The following is a 15,056-nucleotide window of genomic DNA, read 5'->3' as shown; positions in this document are numbered from 1 at the left end:
TTTGTTTTTGTTTTCATTTGTTTGTTTGGCTTGGAAAATTATCTAATGATAATTCCCTATAAAAAGCTGGGAAAAGGGCCAGGCACGGTGGCTCACGCCTGTAATCCCAACACTTTGGGAGGCCGAGGTGGGTGGATCACGAGGTCAGGAGTTTGAGACAAGCCTGACCAACGTGATGAAACCCTGTCTCTACTAAAAATACAAAAATTAGCCGGGCGTGGTGGCATGTGCCACCCACATGTAATCCCAGCTACTTAGGAGGCTGAGGCAGGAGAATCACTTGAACCCAGGAGGCAGAGATTGCAGTGAGCCGAGATCGTGCCACTGCACTCCAGCCTGGGTGACAGAGCGAGACTCAACAACAACAACAGCAACAGCAACGACGACAACAACAACAAAGCTGGGAAAAGGAAGAATCTTCTGTTTGTGTAAAGCTGAACATTTTCTTCACTCAGGCACCGCCTAAAAATGGCCAGAAAGTGTGATTTACATTGTTCAGACTGGGTTCCAAGAAAGGAGGAAGATTATTTCAGGGTGGAAGATTTCAATATGGGCTTTAGAGAGGCCAGGAACAATTAGTAAAAGTATATTCTGTGGATTTGTACTGCTCTAACAAGCACTTTTGGACTGTTAACATTTTTTTTTTATATGTTGACAGGTTGAAATTTATCTCTGACAGCTAGTTTCCTTATTTTTCCTTAAAGCTTGTGAACTGATTTAATTTCATTTGACCTAGTGTATTCCTCGTTCATACTTGGTGATTTAGTCATTCTGTAGAGAACCGGGTAGTTTTATACCAAGGATGGAGTCTTTCTAGGGTAAACAACCGTCCTGGTTTGCCCAGTACTAAAAGGTTTCAGAAGATGTGACTTTCAGTACCAGAATCAGAGAGTCCTGAGCAAAGCAGGGTGAGTTAGTCACTCTACTTGTAGTTGGAAAGTCCCCTTGGTAGTGGTTATAGACATTAGCAACTGAAATCAATAGCTAAAATCAGTTTAATTTCTAGGATTGCCAGAGATTACTATTTGATGAGATCTTATAAAAATGTTTTTAAAAGCACTGCTTCTTTTTTCTTTTTAAGCAGCCTTGTTGCCTAAATTTACTTTTTAAAGCATTCTCAGTTTACCATATTTCCTGGAACATCCCTTAAATGCAGCAAAATGTTTACTTGCCTTTTTCTTTCTTTTCTTTTTTTTTTTCTGGTGTGTGGGAGGAACAAGTAAATTCCAGAAATACTCTACCTCCTCTTAGGCATGGTTTTGAATTGCCTTCATGGTTGGTGACCATACTCAGCCTTAGCTGAATATACAGTTTTACAGTTGACATATTGCTTTTAAGATAATACTTCAGTTTCTTTGACTCTGCGTTAATGTGTACATTTCACAGAAAGCACAGATGTGACTTGGTTGGGAGTTTTTCTGATACAAACAAATGATAAAAAGAAGAAAACGTTGATAATTCCTTTGTAATTTTCTCACACTCAAGATTACATTCTCCCCCCCCTTTTTTTTGGAAGAGGAAAGTCTCCTGTTTCTTTTTCCATTATGTCCCACAACCAAGCTCTCAGCTGGTAGTAGGTGTCTGCACCTAGTGCAACCAGGGAGGTTTTTAAGCTGTGGCAGCCTGTTAAAGGCAAGATGCTGTCTCTGATGTATCAGGGAAGACATATACAAAGTGGCAAGGAACTCCCAGATGGGGAGGGTTCTCTGGGTCCATGTCATACTGTGCAGATTAAGTAGGAGAAAACTTTGAATCCTTCCCTCTCCATGTGAACCTACAGAGACTTTGCTTCTCACACATGTACTTATGAGTAGCTCTTTTGGTCCAGGGCATTAAAAAAAAATGGAAACAGGAACTCTTTATGATTTATGAAGCAAACAAAGATTACCTGGTTCAAATGACTTTGATAAGAGCCTTTTAAAATTTGTCATCGAATTCACTTCAAGCATCTTATTTCTAAATTCTTTTCTTTTTCATAGGATTAGGTCGAAGAGCTGAAGACCTTTCTGCTGAACAACATCGACTTGCTATCAAGTAAGTGAAGTGTAATGATATATTAACGAGCCCTTTGCATATCAGTATCTAGAGATTTTCCTCATTTAAAAAATATCTGCACATTAATTCTGTTCTATGGATTTAATATCATTTATTTTATGAATCTGCTATTGATGAACATGTGCATTGTTACCGGTCTTTGACTTTTACAAATGATTAAGTGATGAATAACCTTGTATTAGGTCATTTTGAAATGTTTTAGGGTAGAACTATAGCATAGAGTCTCAGAAGTAGAATCTGTTGGGTCAAAGAGTAAATAGAACTGTACATCTGCAAGGCTCTCCTTCCCTGGGGTTGTTATGTTTACTCCGGAAGTATTCTTATTGGGCATGTGTCTTGGGGGTCCTAAAGCATAGTGAATGATCAGTGTCAGTATGATTAAATGCCACTGTGAAAAAAGATAGGAAGTAGGGCAGGAGAAGTGAGTATAGCTGAGTTAAATACAGGAGGAGGGCTACAGCTGGCTTTGCCAGTGTTGATATGAAGTAGGAAGGGGGAGTGTTGGAGAAGAAGTGGGAGGGGAGGGAATAACTTTGATCTGAGAATAAAGATGGCATGCGGGGTAGCACATTGGGTGCAGCCATGGTGGAGGGCTATAGGGCAGCAGTCCCCAACCTGTTTGGGATCAGTTTAGTGGAAAGCAGTTTTTCCACTGACCCAGGGTTGCAGGTGGTGGTGGGGGGGATGGTTTCAGGAGGGCCTTACATTTATTGTGCACTTTATATTGTTATTACATTATGATACACCATGAAATAATTATACAACTCACCATAATGTAGAATCCGCGGGATCCCTGAGCTTGTTTCCTGCAACGAGGTGGTCCAATCTGGGGGTGATGGGGAACAGTGACAGATCGTCAGGCATTAGATTATCATAAAGAGTGACAGCCTACATCCCTGGCAGGCACGGTTCACCATAGGGTTCGCACTCCTCTGAGAATCTAATGCCACTGCTGATCTGACATTAGGTGGAGCTCAGGAGGTAATGTGAGCGATGGGGAGAGGCTGTAAATACAGATGAAGCTTCGTTTGCTCACATGCCGCTCACCTGCTGCTGTTGGCCCAGTTCCTAACAGGCCACAGACCAATACCAGTCTGAGCCTCAGGGGTTGGGGACCCCTGCTATAGGGGATAATTCCAGCAACTGGTTAGCAATGGCATTTCAGGGAGCCTTTATTCTATCTTGCTAGAACAGGCCTTCCAAAATGCCATTAAAGCACCACACAGAACTGTTCTCTACAGGCTTTTTTCCTGCCACTACCCTGGTCTGTTGCTCAGGAACTCAGGCCTGGTTGCCAAAGCAGACAACAGGCTGCTACTGCGGTTCTTCTGTGTGGCCTCTTCCAGTGGAAACTGGTTCCACCCATCATTTGTTTAGTATTTATGTTGGCAATCGGGAGGGAGTTTTCCCATTTGGAAGGATCTCGATCAGCTAACATTAGGTCAGGCTCCGCCCTGCTTTATGTTTGTTACCTTCGTTTTGTCCTGTAGACAGGGAAGGTTGATGAGAAAAGGACATTTCACAGCCTGAGTTGCACTTGCCCTCGCCCACCTCTGAGTGCTTACAGCTGTGTCTGGCCAGCAGAGGGCGCCATGGAGCTCTGTGCCTGCTGTGAGCCACCTGCTGCTTTAACCTTTCCTTTCCACAAGATTTCTCCTCGGCCGACTTTATAGAAACAAAACAAGGAAAGGTCATGTCATATATCGAATCTACAGAGATAACATTTGTGTTTGCTTATTTACAGATTCTGAAGAAAAAGCAAAAACCGAAGACTTTTCAATTTATTTACTTTATTTTCAATTTATTTACTTTATTTTCACAGAGTGAAACCCTCTTTTTTGGAGTACTTAAGTTACCTTCTCAATTTCATGAGTGTCATAGCTGGTCCTTGTAACAATTTCAAGGACTACGTAGCCTTCATTGAGGGGAAGCATATACACATGAAGTTGCTGGAGGTGAACCGGAAGCAAAAAGGTTTCCACAGTTTGCAAGAACCTTCTCCCACAGTAAGTTTTTAGTGTCTAGAGAATAGGGTTTTGCTGCCAGGATTGACTCTGTCGAATAATGGTTCTAATTAAGAAGCGAAACAGTTTACCAGAAAGCTTGGCCAATAACTTTTCTCATTTATTTAAAATACCAGTGTAGTTACTTATTTGCAGCAGTTCTATGTTGGAGCAATGGGTGTTTATTTTACTGTGAAGCTCATCGGCTAGGAAAATGAAAGCAATAAGTTCATCAGTCAATATTTAGTGCATACAATGTACCCAGCACTGTGGAGTTAACATGTTTGAATACTATGGGTGTTTTGCCTTTATGAGTTGAAATTCAAGTATAGCCAAAAGATAATATGTCATAGAAGGTGGGGGGACCGCAGAACTGGAATTAATGTGTTTTTCTTGCAGAGCCCACTTATTGCAAAAGAAACCAGTTTTACCTTGGCATGCCCAAAGCTTGCTTATATTGACCTTGAGAGAATTTAAGATGACTTTTTGAAATAATATTTGAAAATTTAACCTGAATTTTATCCATCTCATATTAGTCAATATTAGGATAACTCACTGAACTTTACAAATATGCTGAATTTATTGAGATCAAATATCCTGTATTTAAGGGACATTTGTAATTAATGAAAGGAGTGGTGAAAATTGGGAAAGGAAGGAAATGAGGATATTTTGAGTTAAATATTTTGAAAGTGCTGAAGCCTTGGCAAAGAATATGAGTTAAGTATTTGAAAATGTAAGGAATTTATTAATTAGGTATGAGTTTTTAGAGATTTTTGACATCATTCGGTTCTCGGCACTTATAACTGGTCAAGTATCTCAAGTTCATCTGCTTTACAAAAACGATCTAGGAGTGAAGTCACCATGGCTGTGAGAGACACCAAAGTGACCGCATTTCTAGGCAGTATCTGTCACCTTAGTGTTTTCATGCTTCTTGTGCTTTTATTTATAAAATAATGTCATCAGAGAGTCTTTCTGCCACTCTCCAAGGAAACGCTTGCATTTCTGTGCACAGATAAGCTCAAGTGGTGAGGTTGCGTTTTAGTTCAAGACATACAGCTGGGAAAGGGCTGGGATCCATGAGCTGTGCCTATCAGTGGTACAGCTGTAATTGTGGCTGGGCGTGCTAAGCACTTAACCGGGATCCAGGCACTGTTCACAGGACCTTGCAAACACTCATTCACTTAAACCCCAAGGTGCCCTCTGAGGGAGGTGCTATTGCTATGCCCATATTACCAATAAAAGTCTTTTTTTTTTTTTTCTTATGAAGTCAGAGACTAGAGTTCTGTTGAATGTTGAAGGACTTTCCCTGAAATGTCAGGAAAACTGGGCAAAGTCACTCTGTCCAGAGGAATTTAAAAAGTCAGCACACAATTAACTCCAGAGTAGGCTACATCTAAACCATCCTGGAAGGCTGTCTAGAGCTCCCCATTATCTGCCTATGTCCTGGCTGGCCCAGGTATTCAATTACTTGCTCAGAATCCTTCATACCTGAGCCTCTGTCTTCTCTGCTGGTGACTCAAGGACATTTCCTGGGCTCTGCTGGTCACAGGAATAGAAGGCAAAAGTGCAAACATTTTTCATTTTTCTTGATGGAAACTTGCCACCCTGTTATCCATTTCTCTTGTGTTTTGGATAATATAAATACTTGCATTTTGTTCGCTGAATATGCTGATGGAGATTTTCTTCCAGTCTAGATACATTCAACCCTCAAGTGTCAGAGGCATGTTCTGTATCTAAATATAGCACCTAATCTCCATTGTCAGATTTGTCTCATGAAAAAGAATGCCTATTTCCACTCCTTCTGGGGAATAATGCCAAGCAGCTGTTGGAGCAATGTTGTCCTTAGCAGGCCCATGCCAAAGCTGTTTTCTTCGCACCTGAGCCTTCTGCACGGTGACACTGATTTTTCCCCATTTTCAGGGAGCTGTGATACACAAGTTGGGCATCACCTTGGTGTCTCTCCTTTTGTTTTTGACGCTCACGAAGACCTTTCCTGTCACCTGCCTTGTGGATGACTGGTTTGTCCATAAAGCAAGCTTTCCGGCTCGACTCTGCTACTTATATGTTGTCATGCAAGCCTCAAAGCCCAAGTATTACTTTGCATGGACTTTAGGTAAGTTTGATGGAGTAGCTGCAAATGAATGAGGGAGAAATGCTACTCCTTGGATGGCTTAGCCAGAACGACATTTTGGATCAGTTAATCAAAGAAGCTCAACACGTAATGGGAGGCAGTTGAGCCAGGGTCAGTTTTAACATTCCAACATAGCACTCCTCTCTCCCACCCTCCATAAACTCAGTTCTCCACAATAAGGGGAAAAACGTCCTGGCCGTGGTTTAAACCCAATGTTATTAACAGATGTCAAAACTTGGAAGCTTCTCCTTCTACCAATCAAAGCTGGCCGTGTAAAGCAGTGGAAAGTTGAGGGGAAATTCCGGAATGATCTGGCTTTCTTGTCATTTTTCTGGGTTTTATATAACATAGGATGCACCTTGAATTAATCTGACCAACACACATGCTAATTTAGGTTACACTTCTTTAAGGAACTGTTGGTTAGGTTTTTATGTCTTAGAAAGAAGCTGACTTCAAGTGATTTTTTTTTATTTTGGTAGAGAGTTCAACTTCATTTGGTTTTATCACACTTTTTTTTTTTTTTCTTGTGGGATAACTTGGTTCATATTAAGCTTTTATCTCTTTCCTTTCAAACAATTTTAGACTACAGTTGCATAAAGCTTTGCTAACATGAGCTATAAACCTGTCTGTGTACTTAGAGACTGGGAAAGGGTGTTGATGAAGCATGGAGGCCTGTCTGTATCACACTGGAACCCTTTCAGGGATGGGAGTTGGACATCTTAGCTGCAGGTGACCTGCACTTGATGTCAGAGAGCAGTGACTTGGCTTATTAAATAAAATAGATTATTAAACTTGATTTCCGAGGGTTCAGCCCACATCTCACGAATGAGGGAGTAGCACTTAATTGCTTGAGTTCCTCTTCCCTCTCAGTTCATCCTTCAAGTTTTAAGTTTCAATTAAAGTTTGCAGGTACCAAATTACTTTTTTAAAAAATTATTATTTTTTGGCTCAGTTTAATGGCTCATGACTATTATCCCAGCACTTTGGGAGGCTGAGGCTGGCAAATCACTTCAGGTCAGGAGTTCAAGACCAGCCTGCCCAACATGGCAAAACCCCGTCTCTATTAAAAATACAAAAAATTAGTGGAATAATCCCAGGTACTGTAATCTCAGCTACTCAGGAGGCTGAGGCATGAGAATCGCTTGACTCGGGGAGGTGGAGGTGGCTATAAGCTGAGATCACGCCACTGAACTCCAGCCTGGGTGATGGAGCAAGACTGTGACTCAAAAAAAAAAAAAATTATTTTTCATTGTGGCAAAATACATGTAAAATTTACCATTTTAATCATTTTTGAGGGTATACTTCAGTGGTATGAAGTTCATTCACAATACTATGCCACTATCACCACCGTCTATCTCTAGATCTTTTTCATCACCCCAACAGAAACTCTGTACCCAGTAAAAAATAACTCCCCATTCCTTCCTCCCCCAGTCCAAATTATTATTATTATTATTATTATTTATTTTTTTTTTTTGAGGCGGAGTCTTCACTCTGTCGCCCAGGCTGGAGTGCAGTGGCACCATCTCGGCTCACTGCAAGCTCCGCCTCCCGGGTTCGCGCCATAAGGGGCCAACTTATGTCCCTGCATAAGTTCAGTCCAATGCTGTATTTATGTAACATTTGGCCGGAGAGATCTGACTTAGAGCTTTTGTAAAATTTACAATGAGGGAAATTTTGTTTCTGTACGCTTTCAATGTAATTCAAGGAGTTTTTGTTAAGTACCAGATTCTGTGCTAGGAGGAATCGAAAGGTAGGACATTGACTCTCCCTCAGGATTATTGCATGGTTGGGAACACAGATATACAACCACCAGGCAACACTCTTCCAGCGCCGTCCCAGTGGGAGGAATAAGAGAAAAGGATGAATACAGATTGGGGAAGGTTCAGTAGTCTTTTATCTTATTTCTTGTTCTGCAGTTACAAATGATGACTTCTGTAGCAGGGAGGCCTCAGACCTGCTATGATGGGAACCCTCCTTAGAACATTGAGCTTATTTTTTCTATGTTATTTTTTTTTTTTTTTTTTTTTTTGAGATGGAGTTTTGCTCTTGTTACCCAGGCTGGAGTGCAATGGTGCGGTCTTGGCTCACTGCAACCTCTACCTCCCAGGTTCAAGTGATTCTCCTGCCTCAGCCTCCCAAGTAGCTGGGATTACAGGCGCCTACCACCACGCCCAGCTGATTTTTGTATTTTTAGTAGAGATGGGGTTTCACCATGTTGGCCAGGCTGGTCTCGAACTCCTGACCTCAGGTGATTCACCCGCATCAGCCTCCCAAAGTGCTGGGATTACAGGCGTGAGCCACTGTTGCTGGCTAAATAATTAATAGTTTTAATTTCCTCTAATCTGAATGACTGTGTGTGTGTGTAGGGGACTGAGAGAGAGAGAGAGAATATATCTAATTCCCTCCTACTATCTTCTGCTGCCTCACCCACCTTCCTTTTCTCTTTTCTCTTCCTATCCTCCTGCTCCCATTTTCTGTATCTCAGAGCTTAAGGGCTGGCTTCTGGACTAAATCAGCTCCTGATCTCAGGAGGAAAGAAAGGCCATTCCTTTCTATAGGGAAAGTCTGAGACAAGGAGGGACCTGGACTGGGAAGTGTCATGGAAACAGGGAGCACCTGCACCTTTCTACCCTTTGGGGAGTTCCCCGGACATCTGGAGTACAGTGGAGAGGTACCCCTTCCTGTAGAGAGCTTTCTATGTGGACTTAGCTCTTTTTCTCCCCCCATGCTTCCCTTTTCTTTATTTTTTTTTGGGGGTAGCTTCAGTAGAAACACTTCATTAATTTGTATGGCCTCAATTTGAAGTTTGTTACAGTTTAGATTGCATGGGCTGGTTGGAAATTAACCTTTGTCTTATTTATGAATAAAGAAGCAATGAATAGTGTATCAGGGAATATTTAAACTGCTTAACCGAATAATTGTTTTCTCCAGCTCTCTTTAAAACACCATTTACATATAATTGATGGACTAATTACACATGATTATAAATTTAATCCTTAAAGCTGGCCTCTTGATGAATCTCCGCTGAGCTTCACTGTGTTAGCCTAGCTCTAGATACTGTTTATATTCAAATAATCAAACTATTTCTTTTGGACTTAGTGTATGGTCCTGGCTGTTTTCCCCCTACTACTTAGTGCTAGTACTAGTTAGTGAGACTTTAGTCTGGGCTGTTTTCTGAGGACCACATAGTCCAACAGATGGGCATACAAATTAATCTATCTGTAATAATAGATTGGAGACATGCACAGTACAAGTAAAACCACTTTTGGACTGGTGAACTTAGAGCCTGTCACTGCTCTGAGACAAAAACCAGGCTTGGATAAATGACTGTGGGATCACTAGGTGGAGTGGGGATTCCAACATCGGCTCAGTGTGGTTCTAAGAGTCAGTACTTGGGAACCTTTCACCATTTTCCTCTTTCAGGGTGGCTGTTACCTACTCAGGTTGTGGAATTGAGTTCTAGGATCGAGATTCTGGCATTGTTGACAAACTACATTTTTTTTTTTTTTTTTTTTTTTGAGACGGAGTTTTGCTCTTGTCGCCCAGCTGGAGCGCAATGGTGCGATCTCGGCTCATTGTAACCTCCGTGTCCTGGGTTCAAGTGATTCTCCTGCCTCAGCCTCCCGAGTAGCTGGGATTACAAGTGCCTGCCACCACACCTGGCTAATTTTTGTATTTTTAGTAGAGATGGGGTTTCATCATGTTGGCCAGGTTGGTCTCGAACTGCTGACCTCAGGTGATCCTCCTGCTTCGGCCTCCCAGAGGTTACATGATCTTAAAGGTTACCTAATATCTCTGGCCTCAGTCCCCTTAATAGCATAATAATAATAATAGGAGCTAACCTTTCTTGCGTGTTAACTTGGGCCAGCACTGAGCTATCTACTGCACACATATTTAATTTTATTTAATCCTTTCAACAGCCCTTTAAAATGAGTACCATTATTATATCCATTTTATGCTCAAGGGAATAGGTTTCTAGAAGTTAAATGATTCTTCTCCCAGGCCCGTGTATGTAGTATGCTGCCAAGTGGAGGTAGAAACCTTTCCAATTTCCACCCGGAGCCCATCCTTAACCTTCTGTCTCAATACTGTTAATGAAGATTAAATGAGGAACTGCCTGTAAAGTATTATATAGAGTCCTGGAAAGATAATAAGCACTGAAAACACACACACACACACACACACACACACACACACGCACACACAGAGAGAGAGAGAGAGAGAGAGAGAGAAAATATAGTTCCATTATTCTCTTCTCTTAGGTCTAACCAGCTGTGCCAGAAATGAGGCTGGAGATGGAAGAAGGAATTTAGAAGTGGTTATACTGGTCCCAGTGACGGTCAGCCTGGCTCTGGTTTTAGTTCTCAACGCAGACCTCAAGGCCCTTAGTGTCGTTGATCTCTGTCACTCACGAATTAGTTCCCACACGTTTAAAACCATCAGTTTCTTACAGGCACACCCTCACTTTGTTTGTCTTTTTTTCTCCACTGGGTTCCCATCCAGTTGGCGAGGGGAGAATGACATAGAAGGACTTGGTCTCTTTCATGCTTCCTTCTAAAAGAAACCAGATCATCTTACAGTGAAGCCAAGTGTAAGAGAAGCAGTGTTAAATCATCATCTCTGCCAAATATAAATGAGACAGACTTAGGACAGGTTGTTTTTCTTTAAGGCAGCTCTTCAGAAGGCCATCTAGAGTTGGACTTTTATAGAAAAAGAAAGATTTCTCTAAGATCTCCAGATCTAAGATTTCATAGTGCTGGCTGGGCGTGGTGGCTCACGCCTGTAATCCCAGCACTTTGGGAGGCCGAGACCGGCGGATCACGAGGTCAGGAGATAGAGACTATCCTGGCTAACACAGTGAAACCCCGTCTCTACTAAAAATACAAAAAATTAGCCGGGTGCGGTGGCGGGCGCCTGTAGTCCCAGCTACATGGGAGCCTGAGGCAGGAGAATGGAGTGAACCCGGGAGGCAGAGCTTGCAGTGAGCCGAGATCTGGCCACTGCACTCCAGCCTGGGTGACAGAGCGAGACTCCGTCTCAAAAAAAAAAGATTTCATAGTGCTATCTCTTAATTATTTTGATTAGTTCATTTTAGTTTTTTCTTAGAAAATATTCTAACAGATTTTTAAATAAGCAGAAAGACAATTAGCCTCTTGGTCATCATAATAAAAGTGTGTTGAGTTCATTAAGGAATTGAATGGAGATGAAATTTTTCCAGCAGGAGGACATTCTCTTATAGTTCAGTGATGTAAGATAAAGATGGAAACAGGAGCTTTTAAAGGGACTTTATGGGTGGCTGGCTTGGATGATTTTGTCCACACGTGGCCTCCATTGCAGCTGGCCCCAGAGTCACACCTCTAGCTCTGTCCTTTGTCTTGGGACCTAAACTTTTTTTAACCCCATCTCGGCAGCTCCAACCGATACACTACTGGCAGGTCATGCTTAACATGTCCAGACGGAGCTCCAGTCGCTCTTGCGGAGCTGGTTCTCCTCCTGATTTAGCACTACCTCTTAGGTAATGCCCTGCTGTCTTTAGTGACAGCTCTGAGACCTCTTCTGGGTCCCCTGTTTCTTCTGGTCTTTGTATTTGAACTCAGATCTATTTTTACCTCCTTTCTTTTCTCCCCTCCTGTCAAGTTGGTCACTAAATTCTCCTGTTTACTTATTCATTTTGGTTCTTCGTTTCTTGTTTATTCTCATTTTTGCATTCTACGGACATCTAGCTTCTTTCTTCTTACCTTAGGAGGTGTTCCCTAAATGCAAGGGAATGAATGCCTAAAAATCAAGGTTACCAAACAGCCAATACATGTTTTTCTGCTTCAGCATGTTAGCAGATCCTTTACATTTTGGGGTTCCTTTTCCAAGGACACTACTGCATATTTCTCCATCTTGAAGTTGACAGATATTTAGTGTCTTTTAAAAGCAGCCATGTGACTTTTGTTCCATATCCTAATGTGTTACTTTAAAAACCATAGCTGATGCAGTGAACAATGCAGCTGGCTTTGGGTTCAGCGGAGTGGATAAGAATGGGAATTTCTGTTGGGATCTGCTTTCGAACCTAAACATCTGGAAGATTGAGGTGAGTATATGATGCTTTTAAGTCCAACTTCCATAGTGAAGAAAGCAAACGGTTTGCTTTGAGTGTCATATCCCCAGAATGCTTCATCCATGTGTCTGAAGAAAAGCTGCTCTCAGGGGATTGCCAGGCTCAGCAGCCTCCTGGACATTTTGAATCTCAGAATAGTTTTTTTCTGTCTTTTTTTTTTTCTTTTTCTTTTTTAAAGATATCTACTTTCTTGACAGTTTTAATGGTTCAAGGAAGAATGACACAAAAACATCTGAAAAAGAGCCAGGAAAATCTTTTTGTTGTTTATATTCTTGTTCTTTCAACTAGAAGGTCCCAATGTGTGATCGCTCTCTGTTCTCTTTCTACCTATTTCAGTGATGAATGCAGACTGGAAGCTCCTGTATTTTGATTTCAATATTGCAAACATTCTGTGTGGTTCCTTTGGAGGCATTTATAATGCATTCACTTTTAAGAAGAATTGTCATAATGTACAACTTTTAGGCCACTAGAATAGTGTGGTTTTTCTGTCTTCATTCTTGCACCACAATTTTTGGTCTGCTGTCATTATCAGAGGTGGTCTCCTTGGGGCCACATCATTCTGGGTTTGCTTTGCATTGATAGCTCTTGGAGTAAACAGGAATGCCAAGTCTCAGACCCTTTCCCCCCTTTAGCTGAATGGGCGTGATTCTCAACATGCAGAAGCATTGGGTTACTAGCCAGGTGACTCATGTTTGCTGTTGGTTTTGGTTTTCCACCTGCCACAGGGCAGACAGAGCCCACTGGAGAGTTTGGTCAGGAGGGATTGTGTGTATAGAGCAAGAAGCCAGAGACAGATGGAAACTGACCACCTGCCACCCACATTGGGTGGAAAGTAGGCCAGAAGGAGGCATGGGGGAAACCCCCAACATCTTTTGCCTGAGGCTTTTTGCATGTGGATGGCCTCCAGAGGGAAAGTGATCTGCATTTTAACTACAAAACATGGTGGAATTTATAGGGAGGATTATATTTTTACTTTTCTTTTTTTTTTTAGCATTGAGACAGCGTTACTTCAAAAGACAGACAAGCAGAAAGAAATAGAAGCATGCCACTGTTATCTAAGTAAATTACATCATATGTTCAACTTAAACTCATCATGCTATTTGGTTACTCAGGTCAATCAGATTCAACAGATATTAATTGAGGGCCTACTGTGGGCAAAACATTCATTTTTGTATAGTCCTAGAGGATCTGGGGTCTCCTGTGGGTGGAAGGCCTTGGCAGATGCTGTAAGAGCATGGCCAAGGTCCAGCATCAGTTCTGAATGAACAAATAATACTTTTACTATTGGTCGCTGCACGTGAGGCAAGAAGCAGTCCCCGGTCACGATGGGCCACAATGTAAGTGGACAAGGTCCAGCTTTCAGAATGACCTATCTCAGTTTTGGAAAAGCAGTATAGGTGATCCGTAAGCTTCTCTTTTTTACATAGATGATGTCAGAGAGAGTTCAAGTGTGTTACGACTGTTTCTCACTAACATTCTTCTCTCCCTCAAAACTCAGGGACTGGCTGCCTTGGAGTTTTGTTGGGTAAATGTCCTTTAGGGTGGTCCCCCTTGACCTTCGGCTGCCTACTAGTCCCCCTAGCTATGCGCCAAAAAACAGAATCCTTCCACGGTGGACATGTCTTCAGGGTAAAGGGCTAAGTCATTAAGTATGTATTTCTTATAAAAGAAAACCAGAAGGAGAAAGTTTACATTGTCATCATACATTTGATATAGAATAAGGAGGTAAAGAAAAACAAGGAAGTCTGATTAGTTAAGACACCCCAAGACTGGGCTTATAGCATTTTATTAGCCATAGAAGAAATAGATAAATAAAACTCCTTGAGGTTTTGAAATGAAAACTCACAATAAAAAGATCTATTTTCCATCTATCTTCCTTCCTCCCTCTTTTCTCTCCCTTCCTCCTTCCTTCTGTCCCTTACAGACATATTACATTAGGCCAATGTGTGGCCTGTATATGATTTTCTTATGGTTGAAAACACTTCAGAAAAAAGTGGCACTTAGACTTTCTACCTTCTTTAGGAATTCTGATCCTTGTATGTTTGCATCATGCTTTTTATTTTATATTATTTTATTTATTTATTTATTTATTTATTTATTTTTGAGATGGAATCTTGCTCTGTCGCCCAGGCTGGAGTGCGGTGGTGCGATCTCAGCTCACTGCAACCTCTGCCTCCCAGGTTTAAGCAATTCTCTTGCCTCAGCCTTCTGAGTAGCTGGGGTCACGGGTGCCCGCCACCATGCCCAGCTAATTTTTGTATTTGTAGTAGAGATGGGGTTTTGCCATGTTGGCCAGGCTGGTCTTGAACTCCTGACCTCAGGGGATCCGCCCACCTCGGCTTCCCAAAGTGCTGGGATTACAGGCGTGAGATACCACGCCCAGCTGCATCGTGCTTTTTATCACTAGACTTGGATAAGACCTTTTTTTTTTGGTTTGTTTTTTCTAAAGAGAAAACCAGGTAATGGGTTATCATGGGGATGTGCCTTCTCAGTAGTTGATTTGCTTGCGTCACTGCCAGTTGGGTGATATTTGTTTCCTTTCCTGTGTTTTGATCCCTTCATGCATAAAATCTCTTAGTATTCCAGAAACAATTGGAAACGTTGGAACCTGAGTAGCTATCTATAGAGTTAACTGTACAAGACTGACCTAGTTTTAGAGGGCTACACAGTGAAAAGATGACAATTAAATTTAAGCTGTCCCCGTAAAGGCACCAAATTCCCATGATTAAACTTTTCCTGGGGCAAATTCCTTTTTAGAATA

The 15,056-nt window shown here is 41.8% G+C and overlaps 1 protein-coding gene across 1 annotated transcript in view; it reads left to right on the top strand.

Annotated features, from left to right (window-relative positions):
- Positions 1–15,056, top strand: part of MBOAT1 (membrane bound O-acyltransferase domain containing 1) — a 112,711-nt gene that overhangs the window by 81,581 nt on the left and 16,074 nt on the right. Inside the window, exons 6-9 of the mRNA XM_050789552.1 lie at positions 1,980–2,034; positions 3,878–4,061; positions 5,979–6,171; positions 12,165–12,268. Coding sequence (XP_050645509.1) covers positions 1,980–2,034; positions 3,878–4,061; positions 5,979–6,171; positions 12,165–12,268 — 536 coding nt within the window. The remainder of the gene's footprint in view (positions 1–1,979; positions 2,035–3,877; positions 4,062–5,978; positions 6,172–12,164; positions 12,269–15,056) is intronic.

The sequence above is a fragment of the Macaca thibetana genome, chromosome 4 (assembly GCF_024542745.1).
Source record: "Macaca thibetana thibetana isolate TM-01 chromosome 4, ASM2454274v1, whole genome shotgun sequence".
Taxonomy (NCBI): domain Eukaryota; kingdom Metazoa; phylum Chordata; class Mammalia; order Primates; family Cercopithecidae; genus Macaca; species Macaca thibetana.
Note: the sequence above shows the minus strand (reverse complement) of the source record. Positions and strands in the feature narration are given on the sequence as shown.